Here is a 24,658-nt window from a genome sequence, read left to right as displayed (position 1 = left end):
AAAGGGCGCCCAGAGAGAAATCCACAAGTGTTTACCCAGAGAGAAAATTCCCAAAGAGCTGAGCGAGCGTATTCCCAGAGAGATTACTCGCAAAGAGCTGAGAGAGCGTTCTATCAAGACGCTCAACGAGAGTATCTTCAGGATACAGATGCTGAGATAGAGTTGACCCAGAGAGAGGAATTGCGAACGTATCTCACCACAATAAGTCAGGTCCGCACCAAGCGGCCTAAAAAGCTGAAAGTCACAGTCCTCTTGGAAGACTCACCGTGCGAGCTAGAAGTTGACACAGGATCGTCCCTGACGATCATTTCATGGGCATCCATGAAACAGGCTATCCCTAGCCTCAAAAAGAGCCAACTACGTGTTCCAGACATCCTGCTTCGAGACTACCAGGGGAACCAAGTCCCCATCGTGGGCCAAGGCACATTCCAGATCCGTTTCAAGGACATCGTAGCCCAGCTGCCCGTGACCGTCGCCAGCGCACCGTTACAGAACCTTCTTGGACTAGATTGGGTTGAAGCATTGGGGTTAGAAGTCACCGGAATCAACGCCGTGGAAAACAGCAGCGCTGAGCAGATATTTAAGGAGTTCGAGGATGTGTTCAGCCCCGGTCTTGGTAAGTATGTGGGTAAACCAATCTCATTTAATTTAGACCCCAAAGTGGCGCCAATCCGACTTAAGCCGAGACGAGTGCCTTTTGCACTCCGCCCAAAAATAGATAAGGAGATAGACAAGTTAGTGGAGCAAGGAATCCTTGAGCCGGTGGATCACGCGCGTTGGGAAACTCCCATTGTGACCCCCGTTAAGTCAGACGGGTCAGTCCACATCTGCGCGGACTATAAATGCACAATTAATGTCGCGCTACAACAAAGCGCATGTCCTGTGCCAGTAGTACAGCACTTATTGCACTCGTTGGGGCCAGGAAAGATATTTGCTAAATTAGACATGGCACAAGCTTACCAGCAGCTGCCCGTAGATAGCGCCACAGCGGAGGCCCAAACCATAGTGACGCATAGAGGAGCATTCAAATGCAACCGGCTACAATTCGGTGTGAGCATTGCTCCAGGTTTGTTCCAGAGCGTCATGGAACGACTTTTGCAAGGGATACCGGGAGTCGTCCCCTATTTCGACGACATCTTAGTGTCCGCTGCAAATGAGGAGCAATTAAATAAAAGAGTCAGAACTGTTTTGGCCAGAATCAGAGAGAAGGGTCTCCGCCTTAAAAAAGAAAAATGCCAAATTAACGTGCCTAGCGTAGAATTCCTGGGTTATAGAATCGATGGTCAGGGAATACACCCCACTTCAAAGAAAATTAAGGTGATCCAGGACGCCCCCACACCACGAAATCAGACCGAGTTGCAGGCCTTCCTCGGACTACTTAACTTCTACAGCGTTTTTCTGAGACAGAAGGTGACCGTTGCTGAGCCACTACATCGACTACTCCAGAGGAACGCACCATGGAGATGGGGACGATCCGAAGCAGCAGCTTTTGCCGGGGTAAAGCGCCTGCTAACCACTGACTCGCTGTTAGTCCAATACAGCCAGACACTACCGCTGGTATTGACCTGCGACGCATCACCCTTTGGAGTGGGCGCAGTCCTTAGCCACAGGATGCCAGACGGAAAAGAAGCACCCATCGCTTTCTACTCTAGAACTCTTTCATCGGCCGAGAGGAACTACAGCCAGATGGACAGGGAAGCGTTAGCTGCTGTAGCTGGAGTAAAACATTTCCATGAATACCTCTACAGCCGCGATTTTGAACTAATTACAGATCACAAACCGCTGTTGGGACTTTTGGCGGGAAACCGCCCCACTCCGGTCTCCCTTTCTCCACGCATGACCAGGTGGACTGTTTTCCTGGCTGCGTACTCCTACAAGTTAATTCATCGACCGGGCTCCACCCTAGGACACGCAGACGCACTCAGCCGTTGCCCACTACCGGACCTTTTGCCAGACCCCACTCCTGAAGTACCGGTGTTGCTCATTGACTGTTTGGACTCTGGACCGGTTTCTTCCTGCGATGTTGCAAGGTTCTCCGCTAAAGACAGTTTAATAAAGCAAGTTCAAACTTGGGTTTGGAGGGGGTGGCCGAAGGGAAACGTGGGCCCGGAATTCAAAGTGTTTTGGTCAAAACGGGACGAACTCTCAGTGTTACAAGGTTGTTTATTGTGGGGGGATCGAGTTGTTATTCCTTATGCGTTACGTAGAAATGTGTTAGATGCATTACATGTTGGGCACCCGGGGATCGTTAGGATGAAGGCGTTAGCGAGAAGTTACGTTTGGTGGCCAAACATGGATAAAGAGATAGAGGAGTGGGTGGCCACTTGCGATCCATGCCAAGAATCGAGACCAGCACCCCCGGAAGCGCCCGCCACAGAATGGGAAAAGCCTAAAGCACCCTGGTCGAGAATACACATCGACTTCGCAGGGCCAGTTCAAGGTCAGACGTTCTTTATAGTTGTGGATGCATACTCCAAATGGCTAGAAGTAGTCCTAATGACTTCAACCACGGCAGAGGCAGTCATTAAGGTTCTACGGCGACTTTTCGCCACTCATGGCCTGCCCGACCTCCTGGTCTCCGATAACGGGCCCCAGTTCACGGCCATGCAATTCGAAACATACTTAGCAGGTCAGGGAATTCGGCATGCCCTCGTCGCGCCATTCCATCCGGCATCAAACGGACAGGCGGAGAGAATGGTGCGATCCGCAAAAGAGGCCCTCGCTAGGATGGGTCCAGGTGATTGGCAAACACGCATTGACCATTACCTATTAATCCAACACATTACCCCCAGCGCAACGACGGGTAGGAGCCCCGCTGAGCTACTCATGGGCCGCCGTCTACGGTCTCACCTGGACCGTCTTCACCCAAATTACTCTGCCACAGCACCCCCAGACTCCACAAGCAAAATTCGGAGCTTTAGCATAGGGGATTCAGTATACGCCCACAACTATGCAGGAGGAACATTGTGGATGCCGGCAAGGGTCATTGGCATCACGGGTCCACGATCGTATCTGTTAGAACTGGAAGATGGGCGGAACTGGAAAAGGCACATCGATCAACTTCAGGGTCGCCTGGCACACTCAGACCTATGAACCGAGGACGAGAGCTACCTACCAACGCAAAGTCAGCCACTCGAGAGCCCAAACACAGAGAACTACGACACCTGCGAGCCCAGGTCAGAACAAGAGGCCGAGCACGAAACGGAACAACCCCCAAGCAACGTGAGCAAGCAGACCCCCGAACACCCGAGCAACGAAAGCATGCAAACCCCCGAACTGGAAACTGAGAAAGCAGCCGATCCTGCAACCACTCCTGACCAACCCGAACTGCGACGCTCCACTCGAGTAAGGCAAACTCCAACATACCTTAAGGACTACATAACCAACCGCAATGTTCCGTCTAAGAGGGGAGGGGTGTTAGATATTAGCATATATCGTAGGAAGTCTCCTCTCTGGTCCGCTGCTACAGCGGGAAACAGGTATCGCTCTGATTGGTCGAGAGGCGTACCCGAGTCCTATAAAAGGGGAACCCTCCAGCCACAGAGCAAGCTGGATCACTTCTTCTACTAATAAAGAGCTGTTAAGTCACTTCGTGTCCGCAGTCTGTTCTCTTGTTGCCCCGATCTAACAAAACCCATCACAGTTTGTATTGGTGTGTGTTGAGAGGATTTTTTGGGAGGGCAATTTGGATCCCATTCCACAATATTCCCTTTGTCTTTATGGAAGGCTAACATGGTCAAGGCATTCTGGTCTCCAGAGGGATACTGTTCCATAGGGTTGGTGCTGCTACAGAGGTCCAACAAGATGACATTAATGGAAAGAACCTGGAACCATGGGTTTTAATTAGGGTTTAATAGGGTTTGGCATGAAGCTTTGACCCAAATGGGGCTCTTAATGTTAGGTGATCTAGGGAAGCCCAGGAGATCATGGCAACCATGGCAACTAGAGATCTTTTTTTCTTAAGCCTTGAATTAGGATGTTTCAGGCTGGTCCCTTTTTAACTGAGTAAGTTTTGATGTGGAAATACGTTGGTCCTCAGACTATTAACTGCTTTTTATTTCATGTTTGTTCTTTTAACTTTGTGAAGCTCAGTAGTTGTTTTGGAATTGGGTGACCTAGAAATTTAACAAACAAACAAACAAGCTACCCCTGTTTCTTTTTTCTATGTTTGGTTCAATTGTCTTCCTTGAAGCTTTGCTGCCCGAGAGTTCTACTGAAGCAAGATAAGTTATTGTCTGTTAAGAGGATACTGACAAGCATTGACCTCAGAGAATTCTGGCTACAAAATTAATCAGGTCAGGATAGGAAAATTAGGCCACTCATTGAATAAATCTTATAGAGCATTTTGAAGTCTGTTATGATGTATTTCTTAGTTTATACAATCATACTAAAACACAATTTATAAACCATAATGAGATGGCTCATAAAATAGATTAATTAAAAACTAAACAGACTACATCAAGGCTTATTGCAGGAAAAGGCAACTTTTCTGCAGCCGTAAGTCACATTTTGCATTATAATAAAATCAGCCTTTGGGAATTACAGCAGATGCTACCAATACAATGCTGAAATTGAAAAAAGTTGATAGTAGATTGAGACACATGAACATCAGAAAGTTAGAAAAACAAATTCCACAAATTCTAGTTAAGGAAATTGGCATAGGTTTACCACAAAAGGTCCAAACTTTCTTCTAGTAAATCCTTCTCTTTTAAAGCCACTATTTATAGCAAAATTTAATATGTTTCAGGATTCATATCATTGGAAAAACATTTCATCTGATCCATCCATGAAGGATTTAATAAAGTCATTTCATAGCATCCCTTTCTATGGTTCAACACTTCATTGTCAACAGCTGTGCTCTAATTTCTTTTTCTCAGCAATCAGCCTGAATAAACACATTCTCATGTTAACATGCCGGATGGCATACAAAATAAATTGTTAATGTATATTTGCTTTGAATGTTTCATAGTTTGATTAAGTCTTGTCCCTGTTTACTTGAGAGCTTGTCCAGTTCCCAAAAGTCTTATCAGTTCCTTAGTATGTTAAGAAGGTCAAATCTTTCAGAGTTCTCATCTTTCCTTAGGTAAGATGAATTGTGTCCACACAAGGTCTGTATATATTTCAAAACATCAGCGTTATCATTAGACCTGAATTGGGGTTTATTGCAACAATAAATAGGTCACAGAGAATGTTCTGACAGGCAACAGAGGTATATGGGTCTTGTCCTTTCCTTATTCCATTCTGTTCTTTTACAAAGTGTTGTCATCTAAAATGTTTGAGTATACCTTAAACCAGGCATGTCCAAAGTCCGGCCCGGGGGTCAATTGCGGCCCGTTTTCAAATTTTGAGTGGCCTGCAGCCTCTTCTACCCACCAGCTGAGCCTGTTACTCATCCCTGCCGGATGGCGTTTTTTCCTTCACTGCACATTAATGTTAATGGTTCAAAGAATGTCAGGCTGAATGGTCAGCCCCACACATTTTCACCTCACCAAATCTGGTCCTCTTTGCAAAAAGTTTGGATACCCCTGCCTTAAACCTAGAACTGACAACATAGCACTTGAAGTGTCTATGACACTTGTAATCTTCTGATGGCTACAACTATGGTATGGTATTCCAAAGTGAAATTCGAATTATTTTTTTAGTTTATTTTTATTGTTAAGAAAATGGCTGAAATGTAGGTGTTATATTAATAAAAAGTAATAGAAACAAAGAAAAAAGTGCAGAAAAGAAAAAAAGAAAAAAATAGGAATATAGTAAAGAAAAAGAAATATATATAATGAAATGACTATCCATTCATAACAATTTTATAATTTATCAATCTTTCTTAAAATACAAATGATCTTCTCAATCCCAATATGTCCAACAATAAAGTATGTTGTCCATTCTAAATTAGCAAGTGAATTTAAATGTTGTTCTCTTCTAATTATAATCTTTAGTTCCTTCTAGGGTATGTTCAACCTTCAAAGTCTCAACCTATTTTTTTTTTTTTTTTTAAATTCAAAATAACAGTATTTTCCCACAGGAAAGATTCTTCTAATTAATTTCAAAATCTTACTTCAAATTCACCTGAACCCTTAGGCCATTTCTAACTCTCCTAAGCAAGAATTTTTAAGTTCTTAAACATGCATTTTAAATTTCTTTCATGAAGGATTGAAAAATATTATCTTAGCATTTCAAAGCTTCCTAAAAGCTGAAAAGCAATTAATAAGCAATTTCCAAAAGTGATTAGAAAAGGAAGTATGCAAATCCCCCCCCCCCCAATGAATATAAAAGCACCAGCTGTGGGATTTGGTGAAGGTGGTGTTCCTCATTTCCCATGACTTAAATTAATCAGAGGCCACTTTCTTGTGGTTTCCTCATGAGGAAGAACCATCTAGAACCCCCCCTGTCCATGTTTTGAGAGGAACCCTGAAAGATGTGGAGACTCTAGAAAGAGTGCAGAGAAGAGCAACAAAGATGATTAGGGGACTGGAGACTAAAACATATGAAGAACGGTTGCAGGAACTAGGTATGTCTAGCTTAAGAGAAAGAAGGACTAGGGGAGACATGATAGCAGTGTTCCAATATCTCAGGGGTTGCCACAAAGAAGAGGGAGTCAAGCTATTCTCCAAGGCACCTGAGGGCAGAACAAGAAGCAATGGGTGGAGACTAATCCAGGAGAGAAGCAACTTAGAACTGAGGAGAAACTTCCTGACAGTTAGAACAATTAATCAGTGGAACAGCTTGCCTCCAGAAGTTGTGAATGTCCCAACACTGGAAGTCTTTAAGAAGATGTTAGATAGCCATCTGCCTGAAATGGTATAGGGTTTCCTGCCTAGGCAGGGGGTTGGACTAGAAGACCTCCAAGGTCCCTTCCAACTCTACTATTCTATTGTATTCTATTTCTAGATCAGTTCATTTGCCATCTCATTCTATCTACCTAGCATTCTAATCTTTACAAGTTGTTGGTTCTACTCTCAGTGGAACCATCTTCAATTCACATTTCCCCCCCTAGAAGTCCCTGAAACCCTCTTAAGATTAAAGATAATAGAAGATTTAGGCCAATTTTGTGCTATAGTATTGCCTTCTAATGTGCACATGGCTGAAACAGCTGGATCAAAGATGATATAATTTAATCACATATATCGGAATGAAATACAATTAACTAGTGAACTTAAGACAAGGTCAGAATGTTTCAGGAAATTAAGTTTTGTTGAGAAAAACACACTGAAGCATCATAATTATAGGTAATAAAGAAAATAACAATAGTTAACTGGCAAGACAATAGGGGCCTGTAGGGTGGTTTAGTGCAGTGTACTTTAGGGAAAAAAAGACAGAAAATTACTTTAGAAAAAGGCTTGGAAAGAAAAGACCACCCAACAACTGTTTTGTTGATTTGTTCCTTCCTGTACATAATTTTCACTTGTATACTTTCTTCTTTTATATTCTTTTCCCTTACTTTCCTTTTGGAACACTTTTCCAGAATGCACAATATAAGACAAGGTCACCTGATGATATGCTTTAAAATGCCCTATAATAGAAGAGGGTGCTGCAAAAATCTATATGATGTTGCAATGTAGTAAATAGGTATTTTCTAGTGTTGGAAGAAATGTCCTTCTGGGTTCAGTTCCAAGGGGGAAAAAGACATTGGAAACATGGAAGCTGCTTGGAAAGATGGTTTTAATGGTGGACATGACCACATGGTTTGAGGTCCTGGGGAAAAGGGGGATTACATGCTTCAAAGATGTTGAAGAAGGGGAAAAAAGAGGCAGAGATGCTGAAAGTCCCTGGTTTTATGCCCTCTCTGGGCTTTGAACTTGAGCTTGTACTCTGATTGGTTGTCAGACTCCCATGGGGCCATGCAGGGGCAACTCTGTAGGCTGTCTCCCAGGCTTGCTTGATTTACTGGGTGATTATGTAATCTCCCCAGGTGCCATGTGATGAGATAGGTAAAGGGCTAATACTATCATGCTTTAATCCCATCACCCTAGAGCTGAAGGGGAGAGATCTTTGTTATGTAGAATAGACTGGCCCAGGCCTTAATGGCTCATTGACAAAAGTGCGGTGGGGGGATGAGTTTCTTCCTCCCTTTTAGGGGGTAATATTCTGCCCTTTAATATTTCCTAAAATATTTCATTTTTCTAGGAGAAGTGTGGGTGCTAACTTCGTATACTAGTTACGTTCAAAAAGTAGCTTCTAAAAGCAGACATCTATGAGAAGATATATAAGATGGCAGAAGAGCCTTCACTTTCCATTTTAAAAAGTGAAATGGATCTAAAATTTTCAATTCCTGCCTTTTGGAATCCTGATACCATGGAGATGTGTTTTCTGCAAAATGCCACATAGCTGTACTATGCACCAGGACAACTGTGAGTGACTCTCTTGTAAGGAACTATCTGACGGAATCCTTTTGCTTTCATCCAACTCTCTTCAGCAGCATCTTCTAAGCTTCTTGAACCTGAAAAGCCACTTATCTTTTCAGTGGCTTTCACTTGGTCATTATTGCGTAATGTCTATGTAGTTGAGCAGTATCTAGAGGACTACAGGTTCTTACACCATGGATGTCCAACCTTTTGGCTTATGTGGGCTGCATTTAAATTGTTTCTTTACAGCACTGAATGTGACACTTAACATGTAGGTCCTAAATATTTAGCTCTGTCTCCATACTGCAATTGGATATGGAGCACTAGCAAAAGTAAATACAAAACCAGCAGCACGGTGAGCGATTCACTTAGAAATATGGTAATGGTGGGAAGACACCATCAAACTGGATCGTGTAGAAGAGCAGCTGCAGGCTCACTCAGTTTCATACCATATGCTGAATTCTAAACACATGCTAATAAAACACATTTGCTGTGTTCTTTTAATATTCTATGCCTTTATGGTTTAATATATGATCCGATTCACACATCATGCTCAGACAATAGCCGAGTTCCCACAGTACATTGAAAAACAAATTACCAATCCCACTTCAATTTATTATGCAATGTGCTTTGCTAATCCACCTGGACTATGAGCTGCTAAATCTTATTCAGTAGTGCCAGAACCTTCCTAACTAGCTTTCTTTATAACATGGCTTGGCCCTTTCCCATTTTGTAAAGTGTATTTATTTATATGCAATATTACTAACACACATGGTGCTGTTCAAAGTTACGAGGCAAAACAGGCTCCTGTTTCCAAGGAGCTTATAATGCTAGATCTCATAGTGAAAATAAGGCAGGGATGGATGTGAATGAAAAGTATCACTGATCAGTTTGATTCCAGTTGGACACAGAATTAATGAATGCACTGATTGAATCACACCCTGACAGAAGTTAAATGTTAAAGGTCAGTGCCAACTGACTGTTTTTAGTTGCGTCTTTGAGAAACACATTTTGCAAAAATGATGATTTAATTAACCCAATTTATCATTCCTTCTACTTTACCTCTAGAGGGAGCGCTCTACCTTCCTGGGTGTCGTTCATTTTCTTCCTATTTCTCCAGTGGGGAAGGCACAGAATGTTTACCCAAGATCAAAGGGGATCATCTTTCCCAATTCTGCATCTGTTTTTTAGTCAGTGGGTGTTGCATAATCAAGCAACTCATTCATATTTTACTTTCTGCTCTTCATTTACACACTTGACATCAACTCATTTGTCTAAATATGTTACCACATGGAAATCACCGCTAAACTTTTTCCTAGAAACGGAAAGGAATACTACATTATTTTGGGATCTGACATTTAGAAATATTTATAATTATAGAAATACTGTATGTTATTACATTTTTGATCAAAATATTTAGGTATTTTTTATTTCTAACTGTCAAAGAAAGTAGGAAGTTACACTTTCTGTATCTCTTTTTGTTTTTCTTTATTCCTTCGCTCCTCCTTCCCCTCCTACATTTTTTTCCCAATTCTTGTTTCTTTGTTGTTATATTTTACCTTTTGTAGAAATTTAACGAAGGATATTTTAAAAAAATGAAAGAATCAAATCAAAGAAAATAATTATTGTTTAAAATCATTCTAATCACGGCAATATGAAATAAACAGCATAAATATTATTCTGATTTGCTTTTCGTGCCTACATCAAACTACACTTGATATTAAGAGCACATAGATACTGTAAGCAGCTATATTTGTGGGAGCACATAAAACAATAGGGAACAATAGGAATCTGCAATCACATCAAAACCATATCACATTAGTATAATAACAAGCACACCAGCTCACCTCCCCCACAGATTCAAGTCGCCCGCAAACATTCCCTCTCCAGAATATTCATTGCTAACCTAAGAAAACATCTACAAAAAATTCATTTCAGTGAATCAGCAAGAGAATCAGACAATTAATGTTTCATTCACTGAGTCAGACATAATTGAAACCAAAATTGTTAAATTGTTATGTCTTATTTTATGTGGATTGAGGAATGGGCTCAATGTATTTCCGTCCACATACAAAAAGGACATTTATATGGCTGGTCATCTTAAGCCAATAACACTGGGTTGCGCACAATGCAAAGCAATCAGAATCTCGTAATGGCAAGTACAAATAAATATAAAAATGCAAAATACAAAACTACCAATGCTGAGGCATCCATCCATTCATAATGTCCAGTCACAAATTAATCTGCAACTTAATGCCTGGGTATTGAGTAAATAACAACTAATAAATCAGCCACAAACATTTTCATGATTAATTAAAGCAGAATAGTCAAACAGTTTCCACATACAATATACACACCTCTAGCATTAGGAGAGACTGTAGTCAGAAGCTGGGTTTACCCCATTTGCTTACCCTAGTATCAGTGTTTCTCAACTTTGGTAACTTCCAGATTTGTGGACTTAAATTCCCAGAATCCCCCAGCTAACCATGCTGGCTGGGAAATTCTGGGAGTTGAAGTCCATACTTTTTAAATTCACCAAGGTTGAGAAACAGTGCGCCTAGTTCTTGTGCAAATCTGTTTTCTGAATTTTCACAGTACACTAAACCAAAAGCTACCGGAATAGTGTGGTACACAGGTAAAGCTAATAACATGCCAAACATGCTTAGATTGTTTTGGATACAGCCTCTGTAACTAAGCTAATTATGTATGTACCTGTACTCTTGAAAACAACCTACACACAGAAGAAGTCAATCTCACTCTTGATTTCAATTTTTCCCCCGTCCTTTTACCTTAGTAGAGCTGTGCCCATCACTGTTGGCCAGCAGTTGATGGTCTTTTGGACTGAATTTGGACTGAATTAGAAGTAATTTTTACATAATCACTAAACAAACAAATCCCAAATCCTTCGTTGTAACTCCCAGAGCTTTCTCCATCTAGAATTGTGAAAATTAGCAGCTTTGTTTCCTGCTGTTTTGAGATGTGAAATACTATGGTGCTTTGTTACTTAAAATAGGCTTATAAATCCTCAACCCTATTCAAAAAGAGGAAATGAACGTTTACTTCTCAATAAATATGAAACATTATTGCTGAATCAGCTGTGATTTTTTAAATCCTAGGTAGGAATCCAATTATAGCGTTTTTTTAAAAAGATTTGTTTGTTTGTTTGTTTGTTTGTTTAACACATGGCATTTCATACATGGACTAGCTATACACACACACGTGTGTGTGTGTGTGTGTGTGTGTGTGTGTGTCTAGGATAGGCCAATGTCAGGGTTCCAAGTAACACCCCCAAGGAAAGAAGATTCCGAGGCTTGAAGTTCCTCAAAGTTCCATTTTATTAGAGATGTCATGTTGGCACATCTGGGAAAACCCAAATCTGAAAGCTTTACCAAACTCGATTTCATTGAGGGCCACATCAGGATTGTGTTTGACCTTGGGGGGGGGCAGGTGGGCATGGCCAGGGTGGGCGTGGCCAGCCCAACATAACTCTTGTCGGGAGCACCTGTGTTGACCTGGGCGGGGATGGGGATATGCAGCCCTCTGCCAGCGAAAATGGAGCTTGTGGCCCTCCCAGGCTCTGTTTTTGCTGGCAGAGGCGCTGCAGTCGGGCCCTTTGCTATTTCAAGGGAAGCCCCGCAGGCAAGCTCCCCATGGCGGGGAGGGGGGGCATTGAGTTTGACACCCCTGATCTAGGCCATCTAACTATTGAAGCACACCATCATTTATAGTTTTAAAAAATCAGATTCTGCTGTATATGCCCTCAGCTTACAGCCGGTCACAATGAGATCTACAATTTGATCTCATTGTGACCTCACAATCACACTGGGGGAGTATATTATGCCCCATTGATACAGTGAGTCCCGGCAGATGCCATGTGTGAATCCTATTCAGGATTGTCCATTGCTGACATGGTAGTTCAAAGCCTGGCACCTTTTTTGTGGGGTCATTTATATGTTTTCCTATGTCTGGGCATTCAACGACCCATTTGGCTTTCTATTGGGAATCGATGTTAAAGTTGTTGAGCAGATGTTGGCCAAGTGCCAGTGGGGGCCTGGGTCCCGGGAACTGGCAGTGACCCAGGCCTGCCACATCCCCAAATCGGTTTTGCACACACATGGTGCGTCCTTGAGCGAACCAGCAGTACTCTCTGCTGGAACCCACCCTGTGTACAGATATTATCTTTTTAAAAAGGTAATACAAATCAAGCCAGAGGTTGGTTTATAGAATAAATCATAATTAGAGCTAAGAATGAGGTGAAGCTAATAATGAGAAAAATAATAAAATAACATTTTTAGATATGTAAAAACGAAAAGAAAAACACTATATCAACTGCTCAGTTGGCAAAATGCTAACAGGTATAAAGAAGAGAGGATGCTTCTCAACTCCTATTTTTAGATGCCTTTTCCCTAACAACAACAGCAAGAAATGTTTCGTAGGAAATCTTGTGGCGAAAGATAAAGAGAAAAGATTGAAGTTTAAGATTAGTTGAAATGTTAGTTTTCCTCCTTGAGTTTAAATCTTCCTGATTAAAGGCATCCAATCCTAGATTACTGAAGGAACTACTGAAGCTTCATTTATTGTCTTTCAAACATTCTGGAGAACTGATGAGGTACAAGATGACTGAAAAACATGAAATATTATTCCTATCTCCAAAAATAAAAGAGCTAGCAAATTAGAAACCAATCAGCCTAAGATCAATACGAAGAAAGCTTCTAAAGCAGTTCATAAACAAATAGATCTGAAAGTGCCTTGAAAACAATCTGGTAAGTACCAGAAGTCAGAATGGACTTGTCAAAAATAAATCTTGCCAGGCTAATATTTCTCACGTTTTGATCAAACAACCAGTTTAGTGGATTGTGGAGATGCCATGATATTATGTCTAATGCACATTGAATTCAGCATTGCATTGTATTTATATTGACAAAGTATTCCATCTTGTGCTGATTAGCAAGCCAGTTAAGTATGGACTGCATAGCATGACAGTTAAATGGATACATAACTGGCTCGAAAACTATGCCTTAAGAGTGCTTATAAATATTTCTTTATCAAACTGGAGAAAGGTACTGGGTAACTGCCATAAATTTCAGTGCCAGATCCTCCTGTGTTAATATTATAATGATTTGGATGAACTAGAAAAGAAAATGTTTACCAAATCTCTATCTGATCCAAAATGCGTGGGAGAACTATCCTAGAATACTTACAAAATTTGGAACAATCTCAATAATTTGGAAAAAACGATGCACAAATAAAAGATACAAATTATCAGAGAGAAATGCAATATTTTTCATTTAGGAAACAAAAATCAAATCCAGAGGTATAGGATGGGGGCTACCCAATTAGTTAATAATAGTATTTGCAACTGAGTAAGCATTGTGATGTGACTATAAAGAAGGCAAATACAATTGTAAACTGTTTCAACATTAATATAAATTTCTAAATCACAGGAAGTAATTATCCCATTCTGTTTTGTCTTGATTAGATTCCAATTTGAGATTTTTTTTGGGGGGGGGGGTTGTAGGGGATAAGTTTATTTCTTTACTCCTTGTAATTTCCTGGAAAACTCTTTTCAGTTTTCTTGGTAACTTTTTGATTGTGTCTTGCCATTGTTTTCTTCCTAGGGCTGAGAATGTGATTGGCCAAATGTTACCCAATTGATGTCAAATGTGAAGCAGGACTAGACTCTCAAAATCTCCCAATTTCTAACTCTGTGCTTTTAAGCCCTACACCAATTTGGCTCTTCTATCTTGAGTACCATATCCAATTCTGGGCATCACATGTCAAAGATTCAGAGAAGCCAGAAAGGGTCAGAGAAAGGCAAAAAGGTTATCAGACAACAAATTACTAAGTAGGGTAAAACATTAAAGAACCTAGCATATGTTAGCACTCTTCAAGTCCCAATGTCAGATAGAAGATGAAGACCTATTCTCTATCATTTCAGAGTGCAGGGCACAGAATATGTATTATACTCTGTAGTATAGAAAAAAATTGTATTATAGGGAAAAACAGTGCAAGAAATTTGACAATGGAACCCATTAGTAGAGAAACATTGGGCTGCCCTTCATACTAGATTGAGGTTAAACAACCACTGGTTGGAAGGGCCTTGGATTCCTGCATGGAGCACAAGGTTAGGCTTGATGGTGTAAATGTTAACTCTGTTCTCCCTTCAGTTGTTTCTGTTTTGAAAAGGAACTGACATTCTCTTCAACAATTTCTGTTCTTTAAAAAAGCTTGTGTGAGAAAATTAAGTGAACTATTCCATTTCTAGTTTCTTGCTGCACCTCTTTGATTCTTTCCTGGAACAAGCAAAATCAGTCTCTTTGTCTCAAGGCCATACATGAAAAGGAGGGTCAGGGAAAGAGAAGAATAATCATGCTGGAATAATCCAGTTCCAATCATGGTTTGTCCTGCTCATGTGTAATTTTTTTTTTTTGCACTTTCAATATTCAGATCTTGAAAATAATTCAGGGCTGCCTTTTGCTTCTTGATTAACATCCATAGTATTTCTAAAACCTGGTATTATTCTGGTGACCAGAAAACCACTGTTATCATCTGAACTTGGATCTGTTGTTTCAGTCTCATTAACACAACATTCCAGAGGGTCTAGGACCATGATAGCGAACCTATGACACGCGTGCCACAGGTGGCATTCGGAGCCATATTTGCCGGCACGGCAGCCCTCAGCTCCCAGCTGATTTCCAGCCTTCCAGAGGGCAAGGGGAGGCCCTTTTTGCCCTCCCCAGGCTTTAGGAAAGCATCCAGAGTCTGGGAGAGTGAAAACTCTCCCCCCGTGTGAAGGGGATTCTCGCATGCGCAGGTGTGTGGGAGTTTGTGCGCGTATGCACAGGTTGGTGGGCACACATATGCATTCAATAGCATGTGCACGTGCAATTTTGGCACACCTTTAGAAAAAGATTAGCCATCATTGGTCTAGGACAACTCATCACCGTGGCCAACTCAACGTGGCCAACTTGTTACAGGGCAATTTGCCACAGCCAACTTGCCGCAGGACAAAAGTTACCTGATATCAAAGAAATGGTGGGATAGAATAGTTAAAAGTTGAAATGTAAATGACAAAAATGAAAATATTTTAACGTTATTTTCAATAATTAAATAACATTGTGGAATTGAGCGCGCAACAAGTTGTCTCGTGAGTTGTCCATGGGGAATTGGCAGCAGTGAGTTGGCGAGTGAATGGCTATTCTGCATTCCAGAATGGACGGATTCAGGGGTGAATGGATGTTTAGACCAAAAGAAATAAGAGAGAGAGAAAAATGGAGGGAAAGTCCTGTATACCTTTTTGTATTTTCCATCATTTATATGGGAACTACTGTAGGCAGTAGAACTAACAGCACTGCTCTCTGCTCTTGGTGGGTAGTTTTCAAGGTTTGGCTCTAAGTGGCTGTCTTTTTAGGGCAGACAAGAGGCCTCTTGTTGTGGGATCTGACCTTCCCTCCAATCCCTGATACCTGTTCCATTCGGGCCCTTGCAATAAACCTGTTTCCTGGCCTGCTTGTCTCCCCTCTCCCTTTATAGTCACACAGAGTCTTTTGTAATTGTGGGACTTTGCACAAGGCAGAGGCGTTCCTCTTTGTGAGTGTCTATAAATATGGGCCGGGTACTTCAATTGCTTCATTTTCTATCGCAAACCTTTTTTCTGCATTTGCAGCATGAGGACACTGTGGCTCTGAAGAAGTCCTGCTGTGAGCATGGCTCCCACCCATTTTCCTTCTTGTCAGCAGGGAGCTGGGAAGGCAACTCCAGGCTCTTACAGAAGAGACACATCTTGTGATGGGAGGGGGGAGGGGGAATGCAGGGAGGAGGATTAAGCAACACCCAGATTAATGTGTAACTGACAGGCAAGGTGTGGCTGGCAGCAGCTGGGAACACGCGAGGCTTCCAGAGCTGAAATGGATCCCCGCAAGGGACAGGTTTGTTCAAAGGTGTTCTGGGGAAAATGGAGGGAGGGTAAGCCTGTGCATAGTCCTGACGTTCTGCACCAGCTTAGACCTCTTGATGGGGAGAGAAAGGAAAGATGCAAAATCTACCCCAAGCCAAGGCTTAGAATTGGGCAGTTCTAAGACACATGTACCCCATATTCCATTTTCTGAAAATCCCTTGGAGGAAGGAGATAGACACATAGCTCATTCAACCCATCACACATGAACATCAACACAGATGTCTGTGGTTTCCTTGTCTGTCTTTGTGGTTGAGTGGCTCTGAAACTGTCAATCTGTTTTGGCAAGTATTATTCCTCAGATGCCAGTAAAAGTGTGTTTCATCGGAATGTATGCGGAAGCTTAATTAGCTGCAAAACTCACCTGATAATCTTTCTTTAAAACCAGATCTGTCTTCTAAAAATAACTGAAGCAAGTAGAAGAATAGCTCTGGGAATGTGCAGAGTGCCTACCAGTTCCCGCAGGGCTGTTTAGAACCAGCTAAGTCTGCTATGCATCCGACTTAGCTGGTATAAAAGGCTATAACATTGGCTCAGCTTTGCTCTTTCAGGACTCAAGAGTTTTCGGCTCTTGAGCCAGGCTGTGCATTTTCAAAAGGACAGACAAGCTTGATTTTTGGTCATGCTTTTTACCCTTTTGCGGTGGATGTGTTCTCAAGCTGCTGGCTTGTATTAACAAGTTGCAGGACAGTCGGTCATTTTTGCACAAATGTGAAAGTAGCCATGTGAAAAGAAAATCACCATGTTAAACATTTCCACCCGCCTCCAGCCGAACCAATGCCCAGACAAGATAGCTCATCTGTAACTGAACATGTAATGGCAGTGTTTTTATGGACTAGTGTGTAGCAAATGAGGCATTGATGAGCCCTTGCCACATTACAGGCCTGCCCTTTTCAGACTGCACATGCCATATGGAGAGCATGGCACAGACTCAGTGGGCAGTGTTCAGACAAAGGAAGCTAATCAATGATCACAGAGAGTCTAAGGACGGGCTCCACAATGCTTTACTGCTTGAAGCAGAGCTGAAAATGGTACCCTCTTCCAAACTTATGCTAGCCAATTTATTGTAATACATGAGAAAGAACATTTCTCAAGCTCTTTTCCCAGTCTCTGACAGTACAATCCCAATATAGCAAATGAAAACAGTAGGGTTTTTTCCCCCTCTTCTTCGTGACACTTACAACCTGCTGAGAGAGACACCTTATTTTGCTTTGCCTTAGGAACATATCACTGACTAGTTGGAAACTGTCTTCCAGCTCTCTAGCTCGCTTTAACCAAAAGGCTGGGAAATGACAGCACTTTTTAAGCCAGGAACCACATGAAAACTATAGTATAGTCCATTTAATGGAATTACTATAAAAAAAACACCAAAGAAATCCCCACAAATTATCCCCCTCAAGACCAGCAGATCTACATATGATGTGGATTTCCATAGTTTGTGGTCTTCCATCACTCCAAAAGTAATAAATGTAACCCTAAGCCATTCACCTTTGGCCTAATTTGCATTTGTTACCTTAGGAGAAATGGGACGCGTGGCTCAGTGGCTAAGATGCTGGGCTTGTCAATCAGAAAGGTTGGTGTTAGATATTAGCATAGACCGCTGTAAGTCTCCACTTAGGTCCGCCACTAGGGCGGGAACAAGGGGTTGTTCTGATTGGACGGGAGGTCTACCAGATCCCTATAAAAGGGGAGCTACTCGACCCCAAGCTAAGCTGGATCACTACTACTACTAAATAAAGAGCTGTTGTTGTCACTATCGTCTGGAGTCTGTTCTCTCGTTGCCCGAATCTAACAGTCGGCAGTTCAGCGGTTCGAATCCCTAGCGCCCACGTAACGGAGTGAGCTCCCGTTACTTGTCCCAGCTTCTGCCAACCTAGCAATTTGAAAGCACGTAAAAATGCAAGTAGAAAAATAGGGACCACCTTTGGTGGGAAGGTAACAGGGTTCTGTGCGCCTTCGGCATTTAGTCATGCTGTCTACACGACCACGGAGACGTCTTTGAACAATGCTGGCTCTTCGGCTTTGAAACGGAGATGAGCACCGCCACCTAGAGTCGAGAACGACTAGCCAATATGTGTGAGGAGAACCTTAGGAGAGATGGTGCTGGAACATAACTGAGCAGCCTTATTTTTATTTATGCTCAGATCTCAGGAAGATATGACTTGATCTCTCCTTAGGTTGCTTGCTGAGTGTGAAGGAAGACTTCTCCCAAACTTACAACCAGGGCCGGATTTTCCTATAGGCTAACTAGGCCTCAGCCTAGGGCCTCAAGATCAAGAGGGGCCTTTTATTTTTATTTATTATCCGTGCCACATTTTTTATAAAGGTTAGTACCAATTACAACATGTTTCATTTAATATATTGATATATATCACAGTAATGATGTATTTTATTATCTCTCATGTAATTTACAAACTTAAAAATGGGAGGTGAAAGGGCCCCATAAGTGAATAGCCTAGGGCCTCTTTTCATCTAAATCCGGCCCTGCTTACAACCTTCTCTTTGGCTACCCAATGATGCCATTACGGCTGGGTTTCAGGGCCTAAGACTGTTTCTCAACCTTAGTAACTTTAAGATATCTGAAGTTGAAATCCTGACATCCTAAAGTTGCAAGGAATCTGTTTGGCTGTGTTCTCACAATAGTCTTGATCCCGTGGGGAAAAAAGACCTAGAGGCCACGCTTGCAAAACATTCTAATGCTTAGGGTTAAGGATGGTTAGATTTGGGGGGCAATGGCAGCGTGCTGTGATTACTTTAGAGCCAGTATATTATGGGAACCCAGTCAAAGGCGTTATTCAGTACCAAGCTGGGTTTCAGGATTTAAGACTGTTTCTCAACCTTAGTAACTTTAAGATATGAAGTTGAAATCCTGACATCCTAAAGTTGCTTAGGTTAGAAACACTGATCTAAGAATTTGGCCTGACAACTAAGGAGGGCTGCAGGGGACCCCTAAGAAAGCAGGGGATCAAGAGGCAACAGTATGCAATCCAAAGGCCATTAAATGTACAAATTAAGTTTAGGAGGAATCAGTTTGTCTGTCTGTCTGTCTGTCTGTCTGTCTGTCTGTCTGTCTGTCTGTCTGTCTGTCTGTCTGTCTCTCTCTCTCTCTCTCTCTTTCTGTGTATGTGTCCTTCTGCAGACTTTTCCCAGTATTATATCATTTATGTAGCTGGCTCTAGGACTTAAAATGTTGGGCTCTAGGGTTTATTGCTATTTTATATTGTTATGTTTTATAAGCCAGCCAGAGCCATGTGGAATTGGATAGGAAATATAGCTGTTAACTTTAACGGCATCTAAAGCTACTCATTGTAACCTTCTTCCTTTTTCAAAAAAATTTGAACACTTTGTGCAGAGACAGTTGGCTGAGTTTTAGATTCCAGGCGACCAAATAATATTTGTTTCAGAAAGAGACTGCTGTTTATTTTAAAATAAAACAGTGACAGTCTGAGGTGGAAAGACCTTTAAGATCAGGATCTAACATTATCTCCTGCCGTCTGGCTCCTACTTCTCATGATTTAGGATTTGTTGTTTTGTTGGAATGTGTGTTGGGATGTGTGTGTGTTATTAAACCACCTCATTTAAGTTCAGGCTTCTTGTGCTATTGGAATAGAATAGAATTCTTTATTGGCCAAGTGTGATTGGACACACAAGGAATTTGTCTATGGTGCATATGCTCTCAATGTACATAAAATAAAAGATACAGGCGTCACGAATCCTAAGGTACAACACTTAAAGATAGTCATAGGGTACAAATAAGCAATCAAAACAGGTGTGGGGAAGGAAACTCTCCTAAATTGAGCCTGCTGGTCTGGTTGGTGCAGGACCAGAAAGCAAGGCTGGCGGCCTGTCACTCAGGCCTTGTGAGCACACAAGTCCTCTTGTGACCCAGGCAGTGGAGTCTGGATTCCCGGCAGACCCTCGTGATGAGTTTCCGCCACTAAGGGCACTGCAACTGCTCCCCAGAAAGTGACAAGCTGTCTGCAAAATATGGAGATCTATTCAAATGTGGCTGCTGATCCCACCCTTCTCAGACAGTGGTGCCTCCTGGGTTGACTGCGTCATGCGCCTTTTTGGGCAGCCGTTGCAAGGAAACTGCTTGGCTGTGTTCTCACAATAGTCTTGATCCCGTGGGGAAAAAAGACCTAGAGGCCACGCTTGCAAAACATTCTAATGCTTAGGGTTAAGCATGGTTAGATTTGGGGGGCTATGGCAGCGTGCTGTGATTACTTTAGAGCCAGTGTATTATGGGAACCCAGTCAAAGGCGCCATTCAGTACCAAGCGAAGCGTATGGTGTGAATGTAACAGCCATCATTTGGACTTGATTTCACTTTGGATTCTCCAGGAAATGTGGCACAGTGGCTGAGCCTTGCCCCAAGTGACCTGCGCCTCTTGACCCCCTTCTCACGTCGGGAGGGCAGGCCAGGGGGAGGGCCGAACACCTTGTCTCCTCTCCAGACCTACTTGGCACGTTAGTCCTCAGGGAAGCCCTGGCCGCGGACTGTGGGAAAAGCCAGCGAGTTGCCCGACCTGCATCGGAGCCTGCCGGTTGCCTAGTAACACGTTGGCATCAGGAATGGCGGTGGAGCGCCGAGGGCAGGGCAGCTCGCCGGGCCCGAGCCTCGGCAAAGATGTTGGCACGCCCACCTGCCCCCTCCCCCCACCCACGGACACCGGGGTGACTCACTGCCTCCGCCCTCCCCTCTCCGGCAGGCAGCCCCTCACTCCGCAGTCGGAGCGGCTGGCAGCGCGGAGTGTGGAGGCGCCGCAGCACTTCGCAGCACTTTGGAGCGGAGCTTCAGGTGCCGCCTGCGCGGGCGGACGGGCGAGCGGGCGGTGGGGCACACCTCGTGGGGAGATCCCGGGAAGTCACGAGCGGGGTAGGACCGTGCGGGGCTAGAATAGGAGCGAGGGGGCACAAAGACGCTCCTCCAGCCGCCGTTGCTCCGGGCGGCTCAGCCGAAGGGTGGGGGGGCAGGATCCTCAGTCTCCCGGGGTCTTCGGCGCGTCGCTCTCCTGGCGGGGATCGGGTGGCCGTCTGCTGCTCCCTTGCGCGATGGATCGGCGGGATCCGTGAACTGTGGGCGACTTTTCCCACACCTCTCCTCCCGTCTCTTTGCAGAGCCCGGGGCAACTCTCCGCTGCAGCCTGACTCGCGAGTCGAACCTCTGAGACCGACTATGGACCTTCGGCTGCGGGATCTGCGCCTTCAGGAGGAAAGGGAGTTTCTGGAGAGCGTGGCGCTGCCCCAGCCAGGTAAAGCGAGTCCGTTCTTAAGGGCGGGGGGGGGGGCGGATAAGAGGAACCCCATCCAAAGTCCCCTACCCGCCGCGATCAGAAAGCAGAGCGCCTGTTGGAGAGAGAGAGGAATCACCGCCCCAGGCCCTTTGCGCTCGGTGTCGGACTGGCTCGAGGCAGGCTGGTGCCCAGGCAGATCATCCCAATTGCTCTTCCCGCGAATGGAAGCGAGGGACGATCGGGCATCCTGATGCGCAGCTCCTATTCATTAGAATGAAGCTTGCGCAGGAGATTGTAGTTAGGAGGGGTGTGTGTCAGATATCGCCCCCGGCCCCACATATGGTCCACTTCCACCCACTACCCTTATCTCCAGGATGCGGGTGGGTGGGTGATGAGGATGTCCAGATTCCTTCTAGCAAATCTGCCCTGTTTTTAGGACTATGTTCTATGTTGGCAGAGATCTGTTTGTTTGTTCAATCTTTGACAGGGTGCTACTCGCTCCCACCTTCCATCCCGGAGGCTTTTCAGTTCTATTTTACAATCCCTAGTCCTTACTCCTCCAAGACTCGCTGTGTGTTCCCACACCAAAGGGAACTCTGCAACACTTCAACAGGTGTCCGTGAAGCTTTTCCTGACTGGTAGTTAGGGGCTTCCTCTCCCATATACTCTTGCTGCCAGGAGCCCAGCTCCTCACAGATGCAGAAGGGAGGCAGCTGTGTTGACCACAAGCCCCCTGTCAGGCTGGGCATCTTCCTAAAACGAACCTTCCCTTGCCATCATCTGGGGCATCCCATTAACGCAGTGAGGAAAACAATGCATTTCAGCCATTTGCTTAATTACCACCCAGTGCTTTCTTCAGAGAAATGACAGTGATCTACCTGCTTTCCTCTTTAATCCCCGGAACATTTTCATTTGGTTGGTTGATTGGTTTGAGGGGAGGGGGGGAGAGGAAACAACGGACTCAAATTTACTACTGTAAGTAGCTGTGTTCAGATCAGATAAAGAACAAGCAGACACTTTCGCACTATAAATTACACTTGGTTCCCACTAACCTTAGATGAGGGCTATTTTTGTGTCGGTGTGGCTAGAAGTGAATTAATGTATAGTTCATTATATTCTGCTAAACCCAGAAAATAGATGAATCTTGTGAGCAAATGTAAGTGTGTGCAATCACCAACCCCAGGTCTCTTCCTTCCTAGTCCAATATTTTAAGAAAACTTTCTTCACTTAAGTATCACACAGATTTGTTGAGATGGCAGAGGATTAGGGCGGTTGAGAGAAAAAAGGGGAGATGTTTAAAGTTTCCAGATTAAGGCACTTTTGTTTGTTTCTCTCTTCAATCACAGTTAATTCAGAGCATACTCCAGGGCCAACGAATGAGAGTGCTCTGGATCAGTCCCCAATGGAAGAAGCCAGAAGAGGCAGTAGGGGGAAAGTCATTGTCCCTGAGCCCCTTATTACTGATGCTGATTGGCAGATGCCATGTGTCCCCAAATCCCCAAGGTAACACATATTGTTTGCTTATGAAGTGGAGTATCATGTGGAGTATCTTGTCCTCAGGGTTACAAGCGGGAGGCAGAATTTGCAACTCCTGTCCCTGCTTGTGATATGGGGATGTCCTATGACATGGAGTGCGGGGAAACCACAGGGAATTAACCACTGGGCCTTTTTTCACCCCCTTACCCCAGAGATGCCAGCCTAATTCTGGAAGCAGTTAAACGCAATGAATTCCTGCGATGTCTGGGTGATGGTCAGAGTCAGACTCTGGTGGAGAGCTTCACGTCAGAGCAGCGACAGCCTGGCGACATTATAGTGGCTGAAGGCGAAGATGGTCATGCTATGTACATCGTGGCTGGTGAGGGAGCTATGTGGCAGGTGGGGGGGGGAGGCCAAGAAGGGGCATTTGCCTATTTGCCCACAGTTCCATCACTCATCCCCACCTGTATGATCCATGGGGGCGGGTAGCCTTTCTCTCTGCCTTCCCTACCATAGCATTGTTTGCAGCACTGTTAGCTTCCTTCCAAACAGGTTAGGCTGATATTCAATTTAAAAAGAAGGTGTTTTCCCCCCCCCCCATTCATTATTCATTCATTTTGCTTTGCCTTCAGTTAACCGATTACTGCTCCTATGAGAAATGAGAAGAAAAAAAACAACAACCAAAAAGAGAAGATCATTTAATTGCAATTTCCCAGGAGGAGAAAACATTCTCCAACAATTTCTCCACATGAGGCTCAGGGCTTCTTTTCCTTTGTTTGCCCTAAAATTACTTTTTGTTAGTTTTTGTTACCAAATTGTAAGTGCAGGCTGATCTTCATTCTATATTTTTCAGAAAGGAATGATGCTCTCTGAGGGCATTTTGTTTGTGTTTTGTGTGTGGGCAGGAGTAGAATAGACAGGGATAATTGCCATTCCCCCACCCCCACCCCAATTGATAGGGTTCCTGGAGAAAATTCTATAGTGACCTTTTTCAAAAGGATGCGTGTAAGAAGAAAATGTCAAAATGTGAGTCTTTTCTCTGACAAATGTCTTCTGAAAAATTTAGCTCTGCTTTTGTATTTGACAAGGAGACCGTCTAGCTTTCTGTTGTCAAAGGCTCGTGGTATTGGGAATTTACAGAATTTACCAAACCAGCCAGGGCCACAGTGCAGCCGAAAAAGATGGAAGTCAAGCCTGCACCCAGTCGAGTATATGATGGTTTTTCATGCTCTTTGTGCAGAGAGGAGAGCTTATGTGAGAGAATGACAATTATTCATATCACTGTCAACTGAAATTTGGGGGGGGGGGAGGAAATGTACCGGCATATTATGTTATCTCAAAATTTCAGATTGTTGGCACAGTTTATGATGTACAAATTCAACCACTTGTGATTTACTAATTAACCCTAGGCTTAAGCAAAGACACTTAGAGAAGATGAGAATATCTCTGAGCCGGTATGGAGTACTTATTCTTAATTACTCAGGGGTGACAGCCTCCTCTTGATATTCTTCCGTATCATGGGATGTGAACTGCTTTCCCTGTGCTCCCTTTTGCTAAAAAGGGAGCTTCTCCCAAATAGTTCCTGCTCCTTGGCTGTTCAGTGTGGTAGCGGTTGACCACTTGGTTGCCAAGGAGCTACAACATCATTTG

The 24,658-nt window shown here is 43.5% G+C and overlaps 1 protein-coding gene across 2 annotated transcripts in view; it reads left to right on the top strand.

Moving 5' to 3' along the window:
* The first annotated feature begins 16,232 nt into the window (after positions 1-16,232).
* Positions 16,233-24,658, top strand: part of LOC309385682 (cGMP-dependent protein kinase 2-like) — a 48,591-nt gene continuing 40,165 nt past the window's right edge. Inside the window, exons 1-4 of one of the 2 annotated variants that reach the window (XM_081940357.1) lie at positions 16,233-16,270; positions 21,417-21,550; positions 22,879-23,035; positions 23,221-23,387. In XM_081940357.1, coding sequence (XP_081796483.1) covers positions 21,475-21,550; positions 22,879-23,035; positions 23,221-23,387 — 400 coding nt within the window. In that variant the 5' untranslated portion in view covers positions 16,233-16,270; positions 21,417-21,474. Of the gene's footprint in view, positions 16,271-20,982; positions 21,097-21,416; positions 21,551-22,878; positions 23,036-23,220; positions 23,388-24,658 lie in introns of those variants that run through there. The other variant, XM_081940356.1, reaches the window with a different exon arrangement.

Source organism: Natrix helvetica (assembly GCF_964273705.1).
Source record: "Natrix helvetica genome assembly, chromosome: 2".
Classification (NCBI taxonomy): Eukaryota; Metazoa; Chordata; class Lepidosauria; order Squamata; family Natricidae; genus Natrix; species Natrix helvetica.
Note: the sequence above shows the minus strand (reverse complement) of the source record. Positions and strands in the feature narration are given on the sequence as shown.